Here is a 26,263-nt window from a genome sequence, read left to right as displayed (position 1 = left end):
TAAAAATTGTTTTTTTTTTTTCCATTCACTAAAATTTTGTTAATATCTTACAAAATACTACTATATCGATTCCATGAAACACATCCTGCTACCACTCAAAAGTATTAAAATTAAATGTTAAAAATTAAGTGCAAATTCAATTCAAGTAGTGCACCTCACGCATTAGTCAGCCACGCGAAAGATGCTTCGCTGAGAAGAGGTGTTTTTTTTTTCTTTTATATATATATATACAACGCAGTGGAGCTAGCAGAATGCAATAAAAAAAAAAAAAAAAACACTGTAAATTTATCATTGTTTTAATACACTTTGTGTGTGTGTGCGTGTGATTAGTTTGCAGAGCACGTCTTTAGAACGTTCGACGCGAATGGGGACGGAACGATCGACTTCCGGGAATTCCTGTGTGCCCTGAGCGTCACCTCGCGCGGAAAGCTCGAGCAGAAGCTCAAGTGGGCCTTCAGTATGTACGACCTTGACGGAAACGGCTACATCTCACGACAGGAGATGCTGGAAATCGTCACGGTAATTGCTCAATGAGCCCCGTATACATAGCTTTCGTTGGGAATTTTTTTTTTGTCGAGAAACACGTCTCATCGAGATAGTGAAATATTATTATTTATTTGTTTATTTTATTTTATTTTTTTTTGGTATTTTTAATATTGTTGAGAATTGTATTATAAAATCAATCGAAGGTTACTCGATTGCGTTGAATACAAGAGGTATTGCTCGTCCATGTAAAGATATTCTTGTTTATTAAGACTAAACAAGTCGTTATCAGACTACGTATACTTAAAATTGAATTTTCTTCGAGGGGACATACCTATATTACAAATATACCCAAATACCTTAAATTATGATACTGCACGACCTACCTTACCAACAACTCTCAATGCACGAGTAAAAAAAATAATGTTCATAAAAAAAAAACGTAAAGAGCATCATATGGTTAAACACGTAATATATTTGGTCAACAGGCAATATACAAAATGGTCGGTTCGGTGATGAAGATGCCGGAGGACGAGTCGACGCCGGAGAAGCGCACGGACAAGATATTCCGGCAGATGGACAAAAACAAGGACGGCAAGTTGTCCCTCGAGGAGTTCATCGAGGGTGCCAAGAGCGACCCGTCCATTGTGCGGCTGTTGCAGTGCGACCCAAGCGCACAGGCTCAGTGAGACCCTGGTGGGAGTGCCTAGCTATCGTGATCCGTTTGAATTGACGACAAACAACAACAACAACAAACAACAACAAACAACAACAAACAACAACAACAATCATCTCAACAAAAATACAAAAAAAACAGTTAAGGAGCTTATCGCACACGAAAACTTGTACCCAGACACCTGTATATTATGAACAATACAACAAAAATAATCAGAGCAGACGGATCGAGAGCGTAAAGCGAGGAGGATGATGATGCGCAATGGCGAAGATTCTCCGGCACTGTATATTCCCGCCGCGGCCGCTCGACCACTACCATGTCGTCGGCCGACCCTCTCCCTTTTACTGAGTATATGTATATATACAAACGAGGGTATAATATCACGGAGCCGCCCACGAAGAGATGGCATATGCTGTATGAAAAATGGACGTTATTTTTTTTTTGCCCTCCCCCTCCCTCTTTTGCACATATAAATATGCTTTGAGTCACCGCTCGCGTTGGGATTTGAGTTTACTTTTGCGGGCGTCTTTCGTCCAGCTGATTTTACGCATGTGCGGTGATTTTTGGGTCTTTTCTCGGGGCAAAAGTTGTTTCCAAGGGCATGTGTAATTTGAATAGTTTACAATATTTGACGATACAATTACATATTTTGCACAAGTGACGAGAATGTGCTTGTTCGAGTCGTTATGATTGTAGTACAAAAATCAAAAACTTGACGGGATTATCAGGCGATTCATGCGATAAAACGCTTTGTATGAGTATAGACTATAAAAACAATGAAGCACCGAAAACGCGTACAATGTAAATATTTCTCGTTTTGTACACATAGCGCGAGATTTTTTTTTTTTTCGCTTTTGTCTTGTTTTTGTGTTAAAAAACCGCAAACGGTGTTCCAAGTAAATACGGATTCTAAATAAACACAAAAGCTCGATCAGCTCATTACAAATATGCAAATAAAGCAGCAACATACAACGAAGACACAAATTTTTTTTTTTTTTTTTATACATGTATGTATAAAACGAAGAAACAATTGTAGAATGAAAGCAGACATTCGACCATAGTGATTTGCATGATACACTGTAATAATTTTTAAAGTCTCATACTTTTGTTGGTTTTGTTAAATCATAAATAATTACAGTTGACATTTACCACGAATCTTATTTGATAACTTTATGCATCTTCAAAATGAATTTTAGTAGAAGTGTTCGTTTTATTGTTTGTTGTAATGAAGGAAATTCAAATACATTTTTCATATACTTCAACAACTGTATGAAGTTAGTTTTTGACTCCAATGTATTGTGTGAGTACAAATATTCATTCACTGCGCAAAAGTTCTGAACCTATTTGTTTGGAGTTGAAAAACAGTTAATTATTTATAGTTTATTATATTACTTTATAAATGCTACAAATTTCAATTTTTTTTTTTTTCTTTTAACACTTACACACAGCGATAAATCTATTATAATATTTTTAATTCAAACGATACACGAATAATTTAACGCTATTTTAATAAAATATGTTTAATATATACATACAATTAACTACACGTTTTACATGATGTATATATTTAGTATATTTAGCTATTAAACACGTTTTTTGTAAGTTCAAACTGTAAAATTGATACGTTTAAAATTTTTTATACACTATACAAAAATGTTACTTCGTAGGTGTAATTAACACTTTAATTAAAGGATACATAGCATTTGTGTTAAATTTTAATTTCCGTTCTTTTGATTCTACCAAAAACATGATTGTCCCAACGAGCGTACCATTCAAAAGCAAAATATTTCATCGTTTATAAAACAAAACAAAAAAAAAAAAAAAAAAAAAAAAAAAAAACACTTACAAATCTCACAGTTTGTTTCAATAAAAATATTGTTTGCCAGAATATATGCACTCTAAACATATTTTTTTGCCACAAACACGAGTTGCATCCATAAAAAAAAAAAATCGCAAACCCATAATACCAATGCTACCTCTTCTTGGAAGGAAAAAAAGAAAAACATGTTCAAACTCCTGTCAAATACTCACTGAAAATTCATACTTATTTTAATGAATCCCCCGAGGGTGTGAGTACATGTGCAGCCGACGACAAAGCGACGGCGGCAGCGACGGGGACCCTCCAGGGCCCGCTGGGCCTAAGGCGTCTGTGTCCACCGCAAACTAGTCGAGCAAAAAAAATTTTTCTAAATAATATATACACGTGTATATATATATATATATATATATATATATATATATATATATATATATATATATCAGACGAGTTGAAATACGAATTTTCTAAGCAACAAATGTCAGACTAGTCCGCACGCGGCTCCAAGGTTTTGCCGAGCGCAGAGAGGCAAAGGAGCGCTTGGGCACAACATGGTTGCGTTCATCTCTCGTTGTCTCGTCAATAGTTATGGGATGGAAAAAATGTTGAGGCGCGCGACGCGAGACTATACTTAGACTCTCTGCTCTTGGTCAACTCGTCGCGTCGTTGTCTCGAGTCGGCAGTGCCCCGCGGTGCTGCGCTTCTTTTTTTTCTCACTCGTTTTTCACGCGTCTCCTTCTAGAGCTGCTTTTCGTCCTTGTTACAATTTTTTTTTTTTTTTTTTTTTTTTTTTTTTTCTCATACAAGATATCCATTGGAAAACGAAAGGTTGTGATGGCGATGGAAACTTTTATTTTTCTAACTTAGCAGAGAATGTATTGTATAACGTGTTGAAACTTGTTGAATAATGTAAGAAGAAAAAAAAAAAATGAGTAAAAAAAGAAAAAAAAGAGTATTTTTACCTAAGACGCAATTGTTACGTAAATCGTGCACCTCGACGACGAAAGATATAACTAGCGAATCTTCTAAAAATAATTGCAGCCAATGAAGCACAAAAGGACGAAATGAGGAAAAGTTATAGCGCACACGTATTTCCTTTTTTATAGTCACGTGGACGTGATTAATATTGTAGGAAAAAAAAAAAAAATGTTACAGCTTCGAAGGAGATGCGGGCAGGACCGTTAATCAGGTGTATCTGCCGCCTCGAGACTTTGACCCTCTCCTCGCGCAATGAAACATTAAAAAGAGGAGTACGGGAAAAGAAAATTGGAGAAAATAAACTGTACACGGGACGTATAAATATACATTATAACGACTGATTCGACTCGATCGAAGGCCGGGCCCGTTGGCACAAATTTATTTTAATATTAATAATATATATATATATATGATTATTCTAAACGCGACGCTGAGTCCAGTGTTTCAGTCCAGTGTTCGGTACACCAGTACCATTATGACATATTGTTTGTTAAATTTTATTGATAATGATTATTAATAAGGATATATACATACACATAAATAAAAAAATAAAATAAAATAAAACTGGTGTACAAATATAAATGAGTAAAGAAATAATAAAATAATTAATCGCTTGGCACATCGATAATTCGTAAATTATATCGTTATAGTCGTGTTGTTCTGTGTCGTTTGTCGTCAAGTTAAAGGTAAATTATCATGTATTATGTATAAAAATAACGTACAAGGTGCGCGAGAACACTATTTCTTGTTATTTCGTCGTGACTCGGTGTCGCGCCGGTCGCGCGTGAATTCGTACAAGTTGTCAAGGTAGATTGTTCACAATGAAGTTAGTCATTTTTTTTCTTCCATTTTATTTTTTTTTTTTTTTCTTCAAAAAAAACAAATAAAGAAAGCTCAACCGTTATTAAAATTTACGGAAGAAACGAAAAATCAATAAAGCAAGAAATATTTATATATACATACATATATTTTTTTGGCAAAAAATGTTAGATTCGTATTGTTCATAAGCGTATAAAAGTATGACCTTTTTGTAAAATTAAAAATTTCTTTTCGTATCGTATGTGATACCGATTTGTATGTATACAGCGTAGTTTATGTCATCGAGTGATTGAGATCGCAAAGTGTGTAGTATGTATGCAAATGCGCGCGTGTGTATTTGGATAAACGAATTAAGCAAACCGAGAGGTCGATTAATTTTTCGTCTTCGTGTGTCATCGATTTTTTTGTCATTTTTAAAAAGCTTGATATTCGTTCGAAAAGCGCACGAGTCAGTCAGTTCTTGCAAGTTTTGCAAAAAAACAAAAAAAAACAGAAGTGCGCGCTTTTTGTTCTTCCCACATTTAAGCAGAAAAATACTTAATATTAAATATGATAAGGAAAAAGCAAATAATAAATATGTGGAATTATATAGCACTTAATATTATGCCGTTCGCCCTTTGCATTGTCGATTTATAAATATATGAATAATGATGTGCGATGCAAGAAAAAGGACGATGTTTTTTTCCCGAGAGAGACTTTACGCGAATAAATTAACGAAAGATTATTATTATCATCATCATTATTATTATTATTAACAATCTAAAGGTAGATAAATTAAAATATAATCCTGTTGACGAGTCGTTGAGTCGTTGTAAATGCTATACCTTTAAAAATACACCACGTACAAAAAAAAAAAAAAAACTCTTAAAGGAAAAATAGATGGATCGACGATTCGGCGACTTTACTATTTCTATATTTTGAAAGTGGCGGTATAGATTTAATCACTCCAGTGTATTTCCTAAAGTGTACATCTGTTCGTCTTGTGCTAATTTATATGATGAATAAATTTAAGAAACAAAAAGTAAATAAAGATACAAACTATACGATAGTTCAGTTGTGAGGGAATCTGCTTTCAAAAGTTTTAAAAACTACAAAGATACTGAAATTAAAGAGGAAGATGTAAAAAAATTATGAGATTTTACTCTTAAACATTAAAAAAAGAAAAGTTAAACTTACAAACGAATTATACATATTGTATACAAACAAAAGTCGATTACATACACTATGACCTTGAGCTTCGACACTATTTTCTCTTTCCTACACTATATTCAACTTTTACTCTGTATCTCCTACTTGTAGAAAATAACAGGATTTTTCCGGACACTTTTATCTTCCAACGCTTTCGATCGAGTCTACTCAACCTTTTTCGCAATAATAATAATACTAATGGACGTCCATTTAAAAAAAAATTGCAAAAAATGATACATGTTTACAACAATGACTACTTGTAACTCAACAAGAAAATTTTACAGTTACAAAAAAAATATTCATCACCGTCGAAAGCGTTTTTAACTTTACATACAGTTTTAGCGTGTAGAACATCTTTCTCGTCCTTTTAATAGTTAATGCAAGAAAATCAACAACAGAATGCATGTGAACATCAATTTCTATAACTCAAATGTTAACTTTAAAGCAATAAATTTACTGTACTTTACTTATATCAACAGCCGAAAAGTTTAAGCAGATGAACGAAAAAGTTTATATTCCTTTGAATATTCTTGCGAAATTTAGACAAATTTAAGTATGTGACAATTGTTTCAATTAAAGGAAGTGTGTTAAAGATAACAAACTGCTTTTTTATTCAATTCTAATCATCCAAAAAAAACTGCATATTCATGACAAGCTATCAAAACATTGATTCAGCAAATCACGTTGTTATAAAGTATTATTTAAAATCACTTGTATTGTCACTTTTGATTAAAAAAAAAAACGTACACTTACGAAAATATTTTTAATTTATAAATCTACTTACCAATAGTTTGAAGTCTATTTCAGTATTTGTAAGAGTAAATGCATTTTTCAATAATAAAGATAATGAAGATTTAAACATTTCAGTTTCCTGAAAATAATTATTGCTATGTACAGCAAAGTCACTTTATTAATTATAAACCAGCCGCAACAAATTTCATACATAGATAATAAAAAACTAACATTTTTTGTGCCACTTGCGGCGAGCTTACAATTTATTTTTTACCTTAAAATCGACCTCCAAAACCATCAACATTCTACTTATTTGGCTCATAAAATCGACAATATTTACAAAATTACAATACTCTTGACCTTTTACCATTAACTAATGAAAGAACAGCCCTTCAACTTTAGATTTCCAATAAACAGTTAACTTATATAATATGTACATAACAAAATTTGTGTTACAGAAATCTTAAATTACGATCAAATATACACATAAATTAATCAGTCGAAAAGAGACAACTGAAGAAAAAAGGTCTTAAAAAGAAGCAGTCACACCAAGAGTCTCCTAAGAATGGAGCATCGGATCTCACTAATTGAAAAATACATTTATTACAGAAATGTAAATTTTAAGTGTTATAAGTAAACAAAGAACCCAACGTTCTCTGATCAAGTGAGATCCAATGCTCCATTCTTGTATGAGACTTTTCGTGTGACTGTGCTTCTTTTTCAGGCCTTTTTTCTTCGGTTGTCTCTTTAATGGACTGATTAATTTGTGCTTACATGAGTTAATGGTAAAAGGTCAAGAGTATTGTAATTTTGTAAATATTGTCGATTTTGTGAGCCATATAAGATATGTAGAATATTGATGGTTTTGGAGGTCGATTTTAAGGTAAACAATAAATTGTAAACTTGCCGCAAGTAGCACAAATAATGTTAACTTTTCATTATCTATCTGTGAGATTTGTTGCGGCTGGTTTATAACTAATAAAGTGACTTTACTGTAAGTAGCAAGCAATAATGCTTTTGGATCAGCGCCATCTAGCGGTCTTTATTTTTTGGCCAAAAGTGGCTCCTAAAATTCTCAATCAGAGCAATTAGGATTAAAGCTATTTAGTCAATTATAAACCAGCCGCAACTCATGATGAAGCTATAAAATTAAAAAATAAGAATACGTGTGTTTTTGGCGGCAAGTTAACAATCTATTTTCTACCAAAAAATCGACCTCCTATGTATTTATACCTTTGAAGATAAATTTTTGAGCGTAAGATAGATTGTTAAAGTGCCGCCAAAAACACATGTATTCTTATTTTTTGATTTTATAGCTTCATCATGAGTTGCGGCTGGTTTATAATTAAGTAAATGGCTCTAATCCTGAATGCTCTGATTGAGAATTTTAGGAGCCACTTTTGGCCAAAAAATAAAGACCGCTAGATGGCGCTGATCCAAATAACTATTGCTATTTACAGCAAAGTCACTTTGATAATTACAAACCAGCCGCAACTAATTTTACAGATAGATAATAAAAAGTTGACGTGGTTTGTGCTATTTGCGGCAAGTTTACAATCTATTTTTTACCTAAAAGTCGACCTCCAAAAATATAGATATTCATATGGTTTAATAAAATCAACCATATAATATATGGCATTACTTAGTAGTAATTACTTTAATTACTACACATAACTTCCTGTACATCTTACACCGTGCTCTCTTTACCAGAATGATAAAATCAGAGGCTGCATCAAATACGCGTCAGTCAACTGTCGATAGAGCAGGGCTCAAATTTTTTTGTTGCTGTACCGACGGTTGGCTGACTCGCTCGAACTGCAGGTCTCTCTCTTATCTCGTGTCAACAGTCGGTACAGAGTCAACTATCCCGCCCATGCAGAGGATCACTAAAATATATATATAAAAATATATATATGTATAGCTTGGCAAATCTTTAATATAGCTATATTTATAGTCTATAGCAGACGATACGATATACGATAGACGAAATTCACGAAATAGAGCAACAGTAAGCAGTAGCTATATTTTTCTTACACAGTATTTTTTTGCGTGTATTTATTTTGTATATATAATAAAGATTTCACCAAAGGAACTTTAAAGTGATTTTTTTTCATAATATATTTGAAATCAGAGTGATCACTATTATTTACTTGAGAAAATTATCTCCGGTCTTCTAGTCGTTTAAAACCGCTTTACTGCATTAGTAAATTTTTCACGTGATCACTTTTATATAAAAATATGTTCGATGTTCATCAGTTGTCAATTGTGCAGGATAATGACTTAAATATTTTTAATACGTAATCAAACATAGGTACTTGTAAATAAAAAAAATGAATTAATGTTATCTCAAGTTAGGTTAGGTGAGCCAGATATATCAAAATAAACAAGTACAGCTTGAAAAAAATCCGAAAGTAATTATTTGTGACAAACTTGGTAAGTACATCTTTTTTTATTGCTGTAATACTAGAACAATACCTAATTTCGTAAGATTTAAATGCCTATAAACATGACTACACGTGCGCGTTGTGTGCAAAATTCCCGCGTTTGCTGATATGCAGTGCCATTTAAGACTTGAATACGGTGACATGTATCATAGATACTTTTTTCTCTATGGATCTGCACTATTTGTTATTAGGTGCAGAAAAAAAAAATTAAATTTTGTTTCTATAATAAGATTTGTTCGAGACTTTGTATGTTAAATTAAACATCTTTATAACAACTAATTAATAGTGAGAAAGTAATTTTTTTACATCAAAATGAAACATGTTTTACGCTTGGTTTTACTTACAATCAATAATTTTATACTTACAATATATAATTTTATTGTTTTTTTTTGTCTTTTAATATTTACGGTAATTTTTTTTTTAGGCCTGCAGAGTCATGATCGTCTTAATTTCGTGTATTGATTATTTCTTATGATAAAAATATTTTACTATCAATTTTGTATTATAGCATCAAATAAATGAAAAGTTTCCTTAAAAAAAAAGTTACATAAAAAATATTGATAGTAATCTAACTTAAATGTTGAAATTGCACACACGGAAAATAAATTGTTAATTCAACTAAAATTTGGTTGAACGTTGCATAGTTTCGCTAATCAAAGTTGTGCTCCGTGCAATTGTTTTATTAATATTATTGAAATGACAAATTATGAAACCATGCGATTTGTATTAAAAAAATTCATTTCCCAATTTTTTATTCAAAAAAATTTTTTTTTAAAACCACTCGCATTTAAAAAAAAAATAGATGACACCACTGGCCTCTTAAAACACCAAGATGTCTACGGAAGGCAACGAAGCAAGACCAAACGCGGAACCCCGTCACCACCGAGCGAACCGTTCGCAAAACCAAATAATCCACCTAATGCAAGGAGTCAAAAACACCCTTGAAGACATCAACAACGATTTTCTATGCTCCATATGCTTCGAAATCATAGAAGAAGCCCACATAACCCGCTGCGGGCACACGTTCTGCTACAGGTGCATCTGCAAGTCCATCGAGACGTTGAAAAAATGCCCAAAGTGCAACACAAACCTGACGCGCCAGGACATTCTACCGAATTTCCTGGTAAACGAACTGATCGCCAAAAGCACGCCCCACCCCAGAAGCAGCGACACTTACCGGGCCATAATCGGCAAAAAAAATGCCGACTCTTCCGCCGACATAACCAACACCTTCCGAACCTTCGTGTCGTCCGACAGCACGAACCTCAGCCTACAAGACGTCAACGTGATGCTCGAGATGCTGACTTATCGGAAAAAATTGCTCGAAGCGCAGGAGCACACTGCCAACAACAAGCTGCTGTACGAGTTCTTGCGCCACCTCCTAAAACAAAAGGAAGAACAAAAGAAGCACCTTGAGAAGGAAATAGACCTCATAAGGCAGGACCTTAGCATCGTGGAGTCCACTTTGAAGACTCTTCAGTCTGACTCGTCGTTCTTTGCCGATTGCAGCGGGAACTCGATCGACGCCGAAGAGCCATCGGCAGTGACGCCGGACAACGACAGCCTGATAGGCGAACGCAAGAAACGGATGTACGTGCACTTTGACGACTTTGCCAAGTGTTACTTCGACGCCCGCGCGAAGGAGCTGCACTTTGGCAACCCCGAGCTTGAGTCGTCGACCAAATCGTCGTCGGCCAACCTGGACGTCTTCCGCGTCGATCTTATCAAATTCTCACGCTACAATTCCCTCCGGCCACTGGCGACCCTCAACTACTCGGCCAACATACTCAACGACTCGAACATCGTCTCCAGCATTGAGTTTGACAAGGACAACGAGTTCTTTGCCATAGCCGGTGTCACCAAGAAGATCCAGGTCTTTGATTACAACACCGTCATTCACGACTCGGTGAACGTCCACTTCCCAAGTGCCGAGATGTCCCTTAACTCGAAGATCTCGTGCTTGTCGTGGAACACCTTCCACAAAGCCATTCTCGCGTCCTCGGATTACGAGGGTACAGTGACCATCTGGAATGCAATGACGGGCCAGAAGAGCCGAGTCTTCCTCGAGCACGAAAAACGTTGCTGGTCCATCGACTTCAATGAGGTTGACATAAGGCTGTTGGCCTCCGGTTCAGATGACGCCAAGGTCAAGCTCTGGTCCCTGACCTCCGAAGTGTCCATCTCGTCCCTGGAGGCGCATGCCAACGTCTGTTGCGTCAAGTTCAATCCCCAGAGTTCGTGCCACTTGGCCTTTGGCTCGGCCGACCATTGCGTCTATTACTACGACCTGCGCAACACGAGTGAGCCCTTGAGGGTCTTCAAGGGTCACAAAAAGAGCGTGTCTTACCTTAAATTCCTGAACGACCACGAGATCGTGTCAGCGAGCACGGACTCGCAGCTCAAGATGTGGAACGTCAACGATCCCTACTGTCTGCGCTCCTTCGACGATCACGTCAACGAGAAGAATTTCGTCGGTCTGGCCACGGACGGTGATTACATAGCCTGCGGCTCGGAGAACAATTCGGTCTACGTGTACTACAAGGGCCTGTCGAAGCAGCTGATGTCCTACAAGTTCGAGGCGCCGAGGAGTATTTTGGGTACCGAGGACAGGGTCGACGAGGACCTGAACGAGTTCATATCCGCGGTCTGCTGGAGGAAGAACTCCAACGTCGTCGTTGCCGCCAATTCACAGGGAGTCATCAAGATACTCGAGCTCACTTGACAGCCTGTTTTTGCCGCGTGTTGGATGAGTGTATTAACGATTGCATTTATAATTGCAAAATGGAATTTTTTTTTTTTTTTTTTTTTTTCGTATTCGCATTGCAAGAAACTTTTTTACGAGGATTTTCATTGTAATTATGTACATAATGTGTAGCAATAAATTTTGATGTATACGAATCGCGTAGATAGTTTACTGAAGCGGACATTTGAGAGAAAATAAAGCAATTTATCGTGCTGCCGGAGTTTGCACGCACGATTCATCAGATTTTCATGTTGAACATAATTTGTAAAAATTGGTTGAGATGTCAATCACGATAATCATAGCTTATCGAGTAATAACGTGGTACAGAGCAAAAGATCGATGCTCGTACCTGTATTTTTATGATTGTGTGCCATTTAATAATCTATTTTGTCGGACTCGAGGCTGAGTTGGGTGTTCCAAAGATTTGTTCTGACGCAGTAATAAAAAATTATAAAACCAGCGAACTTTGTTCATCATTGAGAATTACAATGCAGCGATAAATATTGTCTCATTTATCATTGCGTCAAGTTATATTAAAAAAGAATGTAATTCTTTCACGAAACAAGTGTACCTCAACTATTAAGATCAAATTATTTTATTCCCTAAAAAGTAATTATTTCCTGAACAAAATTTTTTATTTATTTATATAGCTCTGTAAATATCAATTGCCACAAAAACATTTTGCGCTACCGGAGGAAAAAAAAAATTAAAAAAATAAATAAATACATTGTCACGTACATGTATATACGTAAAATTATTATTAAAATCCTTTAACATTTTTATTGCAGTAAATATATAAAAACTTCGCTTTATACTGACTTACATATCCTCGTCGCAGTATTATTATTCGCAGGTCAGTAACGGAATAGGATATCTGTAAAATATAGGGTGATTATTGATTCGTACAGTCACCCAAGAGTGAATTACATGTATAGTTGGAAATAAACATTATGCTTTTCAGATGTAGATAAAATAAAAAGCTCACCCGCAAATATGGTCTACACGATCGCAATTTCTATGGCTGTTTTTATTGAGTCCGGTGTATTTTTCAAACGGATTGCCGTTATTTTTTTTTAATTTCGAAATAAACCTATATTTAAGCTTGTAACGATGAATTTGTCCATGTCTTTGCTCATTACTTTTTTTTGTTTTTCTATTAAATAAACTAAAGGGCGTTTTTACCGTGAAAAGAGCGTAAAAACGCGGAAATACTTTTTTCAAGGGTTATAGATTCATTCCTAAAAAAAAAAAAAAAATTGTTTAAGTGACGTTTTATGCAAAATGAAATTTCTCGGTGAAAAAAATGCTTTAACCGAGCCCAAGTCCGGTCGCGGCGCAGAATCGATGTTTTTCGAAACCATTTGCCCCGCGTTCTACGTAATACGATTTTTCGGGTTGGCACCTTACACCTATCCCATGAACAACAAACCACCCAAGTTGAAGGCTTCCAACTTTTATTGTTCGTTTGCGTTCATGTGGATGGTTACATACAGCTACATCGTCATAACAACGATTGTACGTTTCGCGGGATTAACCGAACACAAGGGAACCACCAGATTTGTCATTAGCTTAAAGGTACGTGTAGGCTTTACTCATTTGGATGCCCATATTTTTTCCGTGTGTTCAGATATTTGTTTTTAAATCAAGGATAATACGCTTTTTCATCGAAAAGTTTCAACATCGTTACTTTGAAGACCCTTCTCACTGTAAATTTAATGACAAATAAAAAAATTTAAAAAAAAACGTTTTTTTAAAAAATAAGTATATGCGCCACAAATTTTTTTTAACTGATAATCACGCGATCATCCTCAAAAAACTGCATCACGAATAAAAGGCTGTTATATTATCCTAGTTGGGATAAAATAAGAATAGTTTGGGTTACTTTGAATTAAATTTAGTATTATTGAAAAAATATCCAAGCATTGAATAAATTTTCAGCAAAAAATCTTTCATCTTACGGATGGAAATAAATAAAATTGATTAACTATTGTATACGAATGTCCCGTAACCGGCTAAAGTATTGAATATTATGAATGTCCATTACACCCACGCAGCTGTTCGTGAATTACAGCACCTCGATGATCGACATGACGTTGAGTATGTTCAACCGAAGAAAATTCGTTGGTGTGTGGAATACCCTTCAAAACGTTGACGAGAGATTTCCAGTGGCCTGTTCACTTGGGCTGAGGAAAACGAAATTTGTCATGTGGACGATGACTACTCTGTCGACCAGTGTCTGGTTGTGCGTCAGCCAAGCCGGCATTCAAGCTTTTGCTGAGCCGTACCTCCGAAATGTGTCTTATCTCATTGCCTACGTCGGTAGTTACATGTCCGTTTTGAAGTTTTGTGGTATGGTATATCTTTTCAATCGACGCTTCAATTACCTCGAGGATGTTATTTGTGAACAAGTTCGACTTGTTCAACAGGAGAAACTTTCAAAAGATAAATTGCGCGGGTTAATCTCCGTGGCAGAGGTAATGTATACTAGTATACTGATGTTCTGATAATCTAACTCACGAACAAACATTTTTTCACATCAAACATTAAGTATTTCTTGAAGCACGATGAATAATTGTTGACCAACAAAAAATTTTACATGACAATAAATACATTAATTTTATTTTAGTAAATTTTAATGTTAAATGAATAATTGTAAAACGAAAAAATTAAAAATATTGCAAAAAAAATGAAGAGTTGTATAGATTACCTACGTTAAAGTGATGCCAATAAAATGAGGTAATTTTAATTTGATGAAAATAATTATAGACACACGACCTTTTACTGTAAAAAGGTATGGTAGTCACAATATTATATAGTCGTTGTAGAATAATATTTAAATAAGTCTAATAAAATCGGCTTGCAGGAAATTTTCATCGTAAAATTAGACCTTGACTTGTACATCAATATTTGCGTTTTTTTAAAAACGTTAATATTTCATATACACCTAATAATTTTTCATTTTTTTCTAGAAAGCCGAAACATCATTTTATCAACTACAAGATTCCGTCAATGTATTGAATGAACTTTATTCTTGGCCATTATTTGTCTTTTACTTGAATTTTTTTTGCCATCTTATTAGCGAAGCGTATTTAATTATGCTGCTAGCTATTACGGATTTCACAGAGAATTCAAAGATCGTAATTTGCGAATCTATCTGGCTAACCGCTTTTTTGTTTCAAGTCATGTTGATTCATATTTCGTGTCACTTTGCTTCGTCAAAGGTAAAGGATTAAAAACAAAAACTCCACAACTCTCTGCTTTTATTTTTTGAAAGCCAATTTCAATGTTAATTTTTAATATTGTTGAGCACCCGATTTTTTCCAAACAAAAAGATGATTTTCTGTACCCTTATTTGATTAAATATTTTTTCAAATTAAAAAATACAAGTTCATTGAAAAAAATATTCAAATAATTATTTTTCTAAAACTTTTATTTCAGTTTGTGGAAAAAATATTAATTTCATGAAATAAAATATTTTTTTAAATCAATTGGGCACTCATGCAGTGATACTTTTCAATTTTTATCAATGGCATTATCTAATAAACAATAATATTACATCAATAGCTAAAAACACATTTTATGTTGAAGACTTTTTTGAAGTCATCTGAAAAAAATAATATTTCTTTGGCTTTATATTAGTTTTTTTTTTTTTTTAATTACTAAAGATACGTATATATACTTAGTAGCCTTTTCCTAAAATCTATTTCTATCACATTTTGTCATTAATAGTTCATCAATGCCCTGTATCTTACCCTTTAATTTTTAAATTAACTTTTTTCTATTAGGGACAGGATTTAGTTATTTCTCTTTTCGAATGGCGGAAACAAGTTTATCAACACACCACTCAAAAAGTAAAATCTCATTATTGTATAAAGTTTTGCGATAAGCAATAATCACTCAAATGTTCCATTGATTGTAAACTTTTTAGACATTTTATCTAACTCTGTATCATTCAAAACAAAAAATTATGTTTACCGGAGCTGGTTGCTTTTATGTACATTTACCATTGCTAACGAAGGTAAGAATCATACCCATGACTAAGAATTAATTTTTTTTTCTTTATTGTCATTCAAAAAAACTTTGTACTTTCAGATCACCCACTATATTACAACTTTTGTGGTTATTCTTGTACAGTTAGTAAGGGATCTCGAAAAGTAAAGCGACGCATTGCTCTAAAAATAAAAAAATTGGATGGACTTTATAAAGTGCTTATGATTAAACATTCTGTATAAATTAATATTACAATTAACAGTTATTTATGAAAAAATAAATTAAATTATTTATAAACTTGATGGTTTGAGACAAAAATGATTCTCAGTAATTTATTATTAATTTTTTCGTTTATTTTAATTTTTCGTCATGGACAAACACAACTCTTTTTAATCAGTCGTATTTGAAATGTAACAATCAGGTTTGATGGACAATTTTACTATAAAGCATTACAGGTGTGTAATTAAAACTACAAATGTATGAATGATTCCTCGAAAAACATCAACGTCAAAGGACTACGTATTTGTTATTATTTTCGTGGTACGTGCTCAGTAATAATAGTGACTTAGCAAAAGTGATATTATGTAATATCTGAAGTACTTTGTTAAAGTGCTTTCATTTTTTTTTTAAATACATTGAAAATATTTGCTGGCAGTATAACTTTTTGTAGAAAAATCGTACGGAAAACACTTCTAAATAATAGGTGAAAATGAAGATCCCATGTATGATTTTTTTCTTCTTGACAACATTACCAAGTAATAAACGTGAGTATGAAATTTGTAATAGAAAACTGGCTATTAAAATAATAATTATTGTGATGAAGAACAATATCTGAAAGTTATTGGATTACAATATAATATTTACCGTTGTTAAGAATTACCAAACATTTTTGGCACATTTTTCCATTTCTATAATCATTTTATAAGTTCTGTGTCCAAAGAACAAACACTGTATTTTGGATTTATTAAAAACTTTCAATATTATACAACACTAGTGCACCTTCAATAATAATGATGATAATTATTTATATATACGGCATATTTCAGTGGTCACGACAAACGCCTACGAAATCGTTAAGCTCAACCGCACAGCGGACCCATGGAGTTTCGAGTACCATCAGAACAGCGACGAGGCCAGAACCTCGAAGAAGCTTCCCCCACTACCACCCAATGTCAACAAACATCCGCGCCTTCCTCTGCTAAATCGTGAAAACTGTGGCATCTCCAGTAATCATCAGCCTTTCATATTTGGTGGCAGCAAAACCCATCTGTTTGAATATCCATGGATGGCTCTGATCGGTTACATTGCAGACGACAATGAACGCCCGCGTGGAAGCTCAGTCGTGCCGGTTTTTCGCTGCAGCGGTACCATTATCAACCGTCGATACGTACTCACTGCTGCTCACTGTCTTGTTGATCTGCCCAAGGGTTGGTTGAGATTTGTTAAATTTTATTATTGTCAGGTATAGGTATTATTGCGCAAAAAAACTTATTGATGTATACTTTATTTGAACTGCAGAAAAGAAACGCGTCCATAGTTCCATACGTGTGGTACTTATACGAGACCTATAAATACCTTATTGCCGAAACGATAGAAAAATTTTGACCCACAACGTATTCCCAAACTTTCATAATGATTAACTAAGTATACCTAATCGAAGCGCATCATGATCAGTAGAGATTGTAGGGAGTTTTATATACATGAATGACTGTATTTAGCCAATTTTAATTCGAATATCAATCTTTATACCCCCTGAAAAAAACATAAACACTTTCAAGTGAGAAAAATCGATGTAAGTAACGTAACATAAATATAAAAAAAATTTAATACTCCAAGTCTAATTTCATCCCGTGACCTCTAATGCAGGGATGAAGGTATCGTTCGTAAGAGTCGGTGAGTACAATCTTAACAGGATGAGAGACTGCGAGCGCCTCGACGAAGGCACCATAACAATTTGTGCCAATGAGCATCAAGACATCGGCATCGAAAGCACCCACTCGCACAAAGGATACTCGGATGTCAGTTGGCGCAATGACGTCGCACTCATCAGGCAGGTGTATATATAATGATATCGATAGTTCATTTTGATGAAACTACAAAAATACATGCTTTCAGACTGAACACGACGTTAAAGTTCGAGAATCAGCACAGCGTCCTTCCGATCTGTTTGCCCTTGAACGCGACCTTTCGCATAGCAACGACCACGAGAGGCAGCACCGTCACAGCCACAGGTTGGGGCGTAACGAGTCTGGGGTCTCAAAAGAGCCTGAGTCCCAAACTAATGAGGGCCGAGTTGGCTCTGCAACCCCTCGAGCGTTGCTCCAGAGCCTTTGCGAACCGATTGTTCGTCAAACTCTGGCATAAACAGATCTGCGCTGGGGGTAATGGCAGTACCGGGAGTACTTGCACCGGCGATAGCGGTGGTCCCCTGCAAACCATCGTGTCGTTACCGAACGGAGAGACTAGGATCGTCCAGATTGCCGTTATCAGCTTTGGTCTGACGGAATGCTCTGGGGATGGCGCCTACGGGGTTTACACGGATTTGGCGTACTACGTCGATTGGATACTCGACCAGCTCATGGAATGAGCTGTGCGTTCTTTTGTGTTCCGTCATTTTTGGGGCTTCCGTAAATCTAGGTAATTCTTTTTTTTGTTTCAACAAATCGTTGTGGTGTGGGGGAAAAGCAAGGAAAAATTAATAGAAACAAAATATACTTAAATTTATTTGAAAACCAACAAACAAAAAAATACTTATCTACACAATTTTTTTTTTTTTAATTTACGTCAAAACTAAAATTAGTTGGGGTCTTTCAAATTAAAATTTAGAATGAAAACTATAGTATTGTTCATATTGTGTAATATTTTTTTTTTTTTTTTTTCGTTTATCTTACGTTTATTTTTTTTTTGTCTATAAAAGGGGAATATTTCGCCAGATGGAAATTTAACGATTCGTAAATTCAATCTGTAATTAAAAACATATTCAAGCAAGAGCTACTTATACAATTCATTGAGGAAGTCGATTTCATATAAAAACTCTGACTCATAGATGCTGTTGTAAAGACAAAATTATTTAAATAGTAAAATATTTCTTGTGATTTTTTAATGCTCATTGAATCATTATTCGTACAAAGTGTTTCTTTTTCTTTCCTTCAATGCGAACAAAAGTTGTTTGCTTACAATTGGCTGTGTTGAACAGAAACTCAAATCGAATGTTTTAGCGTTGAATGAATAAAAAAAAAAGAATAAACAACAATAAGTCTGGAGCTTTTTAATTGTCTTCAGGATCCCTGGCGTCTTGAATCTCCTGTGCAAAATAAATTTTAATTCGTACAATTAATTTATACATGTCGAAAAAAAAAAAAAAAAAAAAAAAAAAAATGTACGTCAAATAAACACAAAGCCACGTTGCCTTACCCTATTGCGGCGTTCTCCGTATTTCGACCAAAAGGTAACTTGGCTCTTGGATCTTTGGCCGGTTTGTTTGTTGAAGACTGAACACATTGAAAAAGGTGGCGAGTACAGGTGAAGGGACACCGCTGTATTGACGGTACTCAAATTTTCCACGCGATGCAGCCCAATGGAATCTAATTGAATGAAAATAAAAATAAACTCTAACTCGATGTTTTATTTGCGCAACAAACAATTAGGAAAGACATTACAAGATTAACATTAATTTAGTGAATAATAAATGAAAACTAGGAAAAAATATATATATTTTTTTTTACCCATTTTCCGCTTTAAAGACACTTCATGGTAAACCCATTTTTATGGCACTACTTGGACGCTTACCGTTTATGTAGGTGACTTCGTTCAAACTATAAATGCGTCTGTCGATCTCTTTGAGCTCTTCCGTGCACTCGTTGCCTTGATCGTCCACATACTTTTTTGGCCACTGATATTTAGTCTACGAACAATCAACGTCAAAATAAAATTTGTTCACGCAGTGCAAAACAAAAATAATGTTGGCCGTAGGAAATATTTATTCCAATCGATTCGCGCGATAATATTGTTATTGTAGAATATCCCGGTAAGGAGAAAGCTGATCGATATCGTACCGAAGTTTATCAGGTGAAAAGTTGATCTTTGGCTATCGATGATTGTGTACAAGTTGTGGATGTGTGAAGTATCAATATGTGCGAGTAAAAAATTTATTGTTCTGTTGTTGACACGAGCAGTATCGTGTGAATTCAGGAATAACGCAAGTACTCGAAGTAAAGCGTGCGCGTGTTTACGCCAGCGTTGCACGCGAAGTACTATCGATCATTCACGATTGGCTTATCGCTTAATTTAACATGACACTTTCAAGTATTTTTACTTATACGATGTTAATTTCGTCGCACGAAATGAAAGTATTCCTGATCATTTTCATCAAACAAAATCATTGTCAATATTACATGAAAAAAAAAAAAAAAAAAAAAAAAATTATTCACTATACAGATATGCACTTTTTTGTATATTCTGCGGAATAAATTACAAAATTACTCGCCCAATAGAAAAAACTTGCCGTTTTTGCAGCTTAACCGTACAGAAAAAACATTTTTAATCTTCATAATATACATGTATCTTGGTGATTTTACACGTATGTGTATTGTATTAAATGAAATGTACCGATTGCCTTACTAAGTCCAATCGGCATTTACCTCGCAGAGCTCGCCTTGGAGGATTTTCATGACACAATGGGCGTCCGCGTGGTCATGAATGGCCGAGCCGTGACCCTCGCCCCAGCACAGCACTATCAAGTTGAATCTGCCGTTACCCTCGTCTACCAAGTTCCTTGTGTACCTGAAAAACAGCACATATACGAATAGGTACAGGGAGGTAGATCTATGCGAGTCGGCGCGCTTTCATTGTGTATGTACACGGATACAGGAATTGCGCACATAGTCCGTGTAAGGAACTGCCTTGCTCGCGAGGTATCGGTGGCGCACCAATTTTGGGATTTTCTTACTTCCGTCCCGCAAACGCTTTGTTAACGATCACGCTCGTTTCATTTATAAACTGCCATACATTGACGGAGGTATGGATTTGTCGTGTTCATTATCTGACGTGTTTGTCTTATTTAGATGTACTTTTGGATAGCAGATCGTTCGATGTACTTGTGTCACGTTACATTTGTACACAACAGAGAGATTTGCAATCGTTCGAGATGAGCAAAATATTTTGCCCGTGTGTTGTTTGCGCGTCGACGTTGCTTGTGGCTATTTGATCGAGCACTTCAGTTTGCGAAACAAATTTGTTATTTAATGACACTAATCTTCTTAATCTAAAGCTTGTTATCTCCCTTCTGTTAAATATTTTTTGTTTTTCATTAAAAAAAAAATTAATTAATCCAAACAATTTTTTTTTTTTTTTTTATCAAGCGACATGAAAAATTCGGTGTGAAGAAATGGAATTGTTTAAGTAAATGCCACATTTATTATTGGAATAAGGCTACATAACATCATACAACCACCTTGAGACACATGAGAGTAATCGCAACTACAAGGTTTTCCCGCTGAATTTCAAAATGATGTACAAAGTAAACAATACGTTTCTTTTACACATAAGTTCACGTGTTTGATTAATAAAAAATTCATAGTACTTTCCTTGTTAACAAAAATTATACACCTACCAAGAAGCCTTATCAGTTGTACCTGCAACATTTGTTTTTCAAACATACAACCCACTTGGCAGAAGCGTAAACATCAATATTAATCTGCGTAGTATGTTGTAATCGATAATTTAATCGTGTACAATTTAAAATATTAAATAAACTTCACAATTTTTACATAAGCTGATGGTGATACGATCGTTTGAAAGCCTTGCTTGGTATTGCTATTTTTTTTTTATATACAAAATCCACATACATGAGAGGTTTCAAAGTTTCCACAGCTCTAGTCATTGTTCCAATTTTTTCAAAAAGACTTGATCGTAGAAATACACACCGAAAAAGTAGATAAATAATTTATCAGCGATATTTATTGTTTATTAATATTTTTTTTTAAGTATAGAGTTAGACACCCCGTCAGTACTATTAAACAACTGACTGAAATTAAGCAAAATGTTGCTGCAAAAATTTTGAATAAAATTACACATAGATAAAAAAAGTATGTCAGGTACGTCGTGTAATCCAAAAATGATTATATGACGTAATTGTTGCGATTTTTTTGTGCTCTTACACGCGCTTTTAAAGTGTGAATAAAACTTGCTTATTTACCGATACTGACGAGACAATTGATATGATAATGAACAGATAATCTTCTGGTATTTCAGAGAATTGTCGAAATATACGCAATCACATTTTTTAATGATTTTAATTAATTGGTTGTTCGAATTATTTTGGATATGACTCGATTCTTTGTAAATTTTCGGGTCAAATGAGGTATTTTTCAATTAAAAATTTATCAGATAGCTGTTACTCAGCTAATCGTGTCCTGACGCATCGAAATCTCTTTTGGACGTGATCCATACGATCATTAAACCATCGTAGCATTCTAGCAGATAAAAATACGAGGAATGTTTAACCAGAAATGTAATGATAAACAATAAATAAAAATACACCCTTTTTAGATTCACGATTTCAATCGTAGGTTTCAATTATCGCGCTTATAAAAAAATCTTTTGACTCTATTGCTTTTCGTTAATGTCGACTTAAATTTATATAAATATACATGTTTATGAATCAAGTAACAAAAAAATGCAAAAACTGAAACACCGTGTATAAAAGTTTTTAAAAATGAATATTTCTTATAAAGCATTCGACGTAAGTTAGTACAGTTAAAATTGAAAATCGCCTACATTTGAAAACGATTTTTTTATGAAGTAAAAGCCCAAAACTTAGTTCATACTTCCAAAACTCTTACGCACATTGGTCGCATTGTGAATTTGTTATCTAATCTGAGGTATACAACCTTCGATCGAAAAGACATTATACGGCAATTTTCGTTATTATAACGTGATTTGCCAATTCAGTTGTTTTACAGATCAGAAAACAAACAAAAAGTATGTCAGAATCTTTTAAACTCATTATTTTCGCACCAATAATTTTTCTTACCACCGACATGTTAATTCACGATTATTTGGTATAAAAAAAAAAAAAAAAAATATTCTTGTTCTTCCAAAAATCTGTGAATTTTCATCCTAGTACCGGTAAAAAAATCGGCCGATCAAAATCACACTCTGCAACCTCTCCCTTATTTTTATTACATCTTACAATGATAATATACGAGCTTGTTGTTTCATACTCGTTTTTCCCATATCTTGTCGAAATTCGTGCAATTCATCAAATAACGATCGCGAGTAGTAACTCCGACGCACTTACCGATAAGTAACAATGTAAGTAGGTGGCGAGCGCAAAAACGTATACACTCGTTTTAGGAATCGATAAGTATAAATTTTCCGTTTGTCTTGTTTCAAGGCGCGGCAATTGAATCAAATCAACAAAACGAAGCGCTCCCAAAGCCATGATCACGAGGTGCTTAAGAATAACAGTGAAACACCTGACTTTCATCATAATAGTTATAATGAAAAAAAAAGCTCACAATGTAAATTTATCTTTCTCTTGAAACAACTGTCTTTTATCGCTGCTCAAACATACCGACAATGACACACTGTTCGAAATGGAATAACCGATCTTTTTTTTTTTTTTTTTTTTTTTTCGTCTCCTTAACTTTGTTTATTTTTGCATTAATCTAACAGAAAAAAAAAAAAAAAAAAAAAACGATGTAATCATTCATCATTCACTGCACCATATTCATCACGAGGTATTGTGTGTACGAAGAAACTCGTAACGATCTTTTATCGCAACAAAGCAACAAACGCGCCAACAACACAACATGTGCAACATATACATGTAGGTGTGTGTGAGCGATAACCCTCGTGAACTTTAGATGTTACAATAACTCATCTCGGGCCGATCTCCGTCCCGATTCCGTACCGTTCGCCTCTCTCTCTCTTTCTCTCGATCATCGTCATTGAAAACGATCGGTTGGAAAAATCGGCCTTTGATTCGTGAAGCGCGAGTTTCAGAAAACACACAGCCAACTCGACGTCGTGGTAAAGCACCGCGGTGAAATTATTCGAGTGGAATGGGGGATACGGCAGCAACATTACCGATTTCTCTCGGGGACACGCGGGCAATTATAGCCGCGAGCTGACGATTAAGGCGTTTTATGCGTGCTCGTGTATACTTGTGTAGACCACAAAAGGTGATAAAAACCTTTACATCCTATGCACTCGAACGTGTTATTACAGGAGAAAAGGAGAAAAGGAAGGGGAGAAAAAAAAAATTAGATGTACAATAGTCACGAGCGTATGTCATCTTCCTTTGAAAAATAATGCTATTTTCACCTTATCTGTACACAGGATTGATAGTTAAAGTAATTAACAGCCGAGTCAATGAGTTTTAATGTAAATTTATATGCTTACGAAAACGCGTTAAGTTGACTGATCTGTTCAGGTCAAAAAAAAATTTTAATAATATCAAAGCCATACAAAACACGGCATTGGTCGGAAAAATGATTACTTTTTTTCTTCCAAAACTACTGAATTGAAAAGTAGTTCAGTGACTTTGGAATAACTTTCCCATCACGTGAATATATGACGCGCGTTCGCGAATCTCGTTTGATCTTGTTGTTTAAAAATTTTATCGAGCTTTTTTTTTTTTTTTTTTCATCACAACTAGTATTTATAATTTTTTGGTTCACTTTGAAGTAAAAAATCGCAAAAAAAAAAATAAGATCTTTGATAAGTACGCGTTGATCGATTAATGTTAATTAATCTCGAGAGTTTAAACGGATCATCGGATGCATGTACGCATCATCGCTTTGGCAGTACAAAAAGTTTTATCACATTAAAAGCATTTGCTTTCGATAAGTACTTGCCGATATTTTCGCCGATTTTTATCTTTACGCTGAAAAAATCGCTATTATTTTCCTTAAATTATCGTGAAAAAAAAAAAAAAAAATAAATAAAATTTAAAAAAATGTGTATACACATAAAAAAAATTAAACGCCACAAGCAACCCACCTGTAACGATCGAACTTGGCGTACTTCTTCCAGTCCTGTGGATTGCTCCTGTAGGCGGACATGAGCTCCTGCACATAATCAATGTCAACGTCGTCGGTGTCGAAGGCCTCGTGCAGTTTCTCGATCAGATCCGTCAGATCAATCGACTTGTTCGGCACTTGGTGGGAAAAAATCGGCATCCCCCTACTCATAAACATCTGCCGATTTTTCTCCGCCACTTGTTGCTGTTGTTTTCTGCCACACTCGTCCATTTTAACAATGCTCATTTTGTTTTGATTATTATTTGTTGTGTTTGTTTGTTTTTTTTTTTTTTTCAATTCAAACCAATAAAGCCACAATTGCACCAAGAAACCCCTGTCGTACGGGATCCGCGGATAAAATAAACCCTCGGCTGATCGGCTGATTTTTCCCAAAAGGGCCCCTCAACCTTTATCCCGTCAAAGTATATGTAGCCGCGAAACACCGAGGACCAGCCGAACCAGTACTGTGCAGCGTGCAAGCGCGCGAGAGTCACTTGCTACGTGGTTCGGCTCCTAACTATCTGCGGGAGCAAGATCACTCCCTCCTTCGAGCGACAATGCCTTTTTTTCCCCTCCCTCCCTTTCATTTTTTTTACAATTTTTCATTCACGCGCACGTTTTCTTTTATCGCGCGGTAATGACGGAAAGATTTTCAGAGAGAGGGAGAGAACTCGCGGATGATTCCGCTACGATTTCAGATAAAATTTGTCGCGTGTTTTTTTTTTTTTTTTTTCCCTCATCGAAATCACCGATAGACAGATGTGTGTCTCGATCGATCGATAACACGAGCCTTGACATTTAGCTGCGAAAGAACATTGTTTTTTTCTTCCATACGGACAATTGGCCGGTCGCGACGATTTCGGTAGCACCTCCGCCGCGCGAGCATTTAATGCCAAGATTCGGACTTGTACGCCGTGTCAACAACGGCAGAAAAAACAAAAACAAAAAAAAAACAGTGCATTGGGTTCAAAAAAACGTTATTAGGGAGGATTTTCGTTCGTTTGATCGGACGTGAAAATGACCCTTTGGCAAAGCCGGTGTTTCGCGCGCGCACTCGATCACATTAGTTGAATGACGAGCCCAAATTTGTTTTTCAATCAAACGCCAAGTATGACAGTTGCCCGATGTGAAAAGTAAACAAACAAGCAAACGTTTATTATTCGCAAACACAAGTTATTGACGCTGTGAATACAATATACTCCTCGTTATCTCGTTCGAGTCTGGTACAACATGGATTTATCTTATAGAAGTGTTTACATACAGATTTTGAACAGTCCGTGTGCCAACAGTATGTTACGTCAAGTTTAATTATATCAGACTTGGGTGTACGCGTTTCAATTTTTTTTTTTTTTTTTGCACAAAATATAA

The 26,263-nt window shown here is 35.0% G+C and overlaps 5 protein-coding genes across 7 annotated transcripts in view; 4 read left to right on the top strand and 1 right to left on the bottom strand.

Annotated features, from left to right (window-relative positions):
* The window catches only part of Nca (neurocalcin homolog), a 139,502-nt gene extending 136,130 nt beyond the window's left edge, over positions 1-3,372 (top strand). For all 3 annotated transcript variants that reach the window (XM_089590136.1, XM_089590135.1, XM_014362741.2), the window contains 2 exons: positions 331-519; positions 972-3,372. In XM_089590136.1, the coding sequence (XP_089446262.1) occupies positions 331-519; positions 972-1,172 (390 nt within the window). In that variant the 3' untranslated portion in view covers positions 1,173-3,372. The remainder of the gene's footprint in view (positions 1-330; positions 520-971) is intronic.
* Positions 3,373-8,802: 5,430 nt separating this feature from the next.
* On the top strand, positions 8,803-11,946 carry LOC106646381 (E3 ubiquitin-protein ligase COP1). Its single transcript, XM_014362428.2, has 2 exons — positions 8,803-9,125; positions 9,939-11,946. The coding sequence occupies exon 2, from the start codon at positions 9,969-9,971 to the stop codon at positions 11,856-11,858; it is 1,890 nt and encodes a 629-aa protein (XP_014217914.2). The 5' UTR covers positions 8,803-9,125; positions 9,939-9,968; the 3' UTR covers positions 11,859-11,946.
* Positions 11,947-13,138: 1,192 nt separating this feature from the next.
* Positions 13,139-16,037, top strand: LOC111643102 (uncharacterized). Its single transcript, XM_089590441.1, has 3 exons — positions 13,139-13,454; positions 13,934-14,353; positions 15,972-16,037. Exons 1-3 carry the CDS (start codon positions 13,161-13,163, stop codon positions 16,035-16,037), a joined length of 780 nt encoding a protein of 259 aa, XP_089446567.1. The 5' UTR covers positions 13,139-13,160.
* A 412-nt stretch (positions 16,038-16,449) lies between these two features.
* Positions 16,450-18,624, top strand: LOC106646392 (CLIP domain-containing serine protease B4). The gene is made up of 4 exons (XM_014362439.2): positions 16,450-16,633; positions 16,916-17,296; positions 17,736-17,919; positions 17,985-18,624. Exons 1-4 carry the CDS (start codon positions 16,579-16,581, stop codon positions 18,454-18,456), a joined length of 1,092 nt encoding a protein of 363 aa, XP_014217925.2. The 5' UTR covers positions 16,450-16,578; the 3' UTR covers positions 18,457-18,624.
* A 288-nt stretch (positions 18,625-18,912) lies between these two features.
* On the bottom strand, positions 18,913-25,400 carry LOC106646603 (cysteine dioxygenase type 1). Its single transcript, XM_014362671.2, has 5 exons — positions 24,876-25,400; positions 20,510-20,651; positions 19,659-19,773; positions 19,284-19,453; positions 18,913-19,173 (listed from the first exon to the last, which is right to left on the bottom strand). The coding sequence occupies exons 1-5, from the start codon at positions 25,139-25,141 to the stop codon at positions 19,138-19,140; spliced, it is 729 nt and encodes a 242-aa protein (XP_014218157.1). The 5' UTR covers positions 25,142-25,400; the 3' UTR covers positions 18,913-19,137.
* Between the last annotated feature and the right edge of the window lie 863 nt (positions 25,401-26,263).

This window comes from Copidosoma floridanum, unplaced genomic scaffold (genome assembly GCF_036245765.1).
Source record: "Copidosoma floridanum isolate Cflo_tuat_1 unplaced genomic scaffold, Cflo_Japanese_pri ptg000012l, whole genome shotgun sequence".
NCBI lineage: Eukaryota > Metazoa > Arthropoda > Insecta > Hymenoptera > Encyrtidae > Copidosoma > Copidosoma floridanum.
This window is presented reverse-complemented; position numbering and strand designations above follow the sequence as displayed.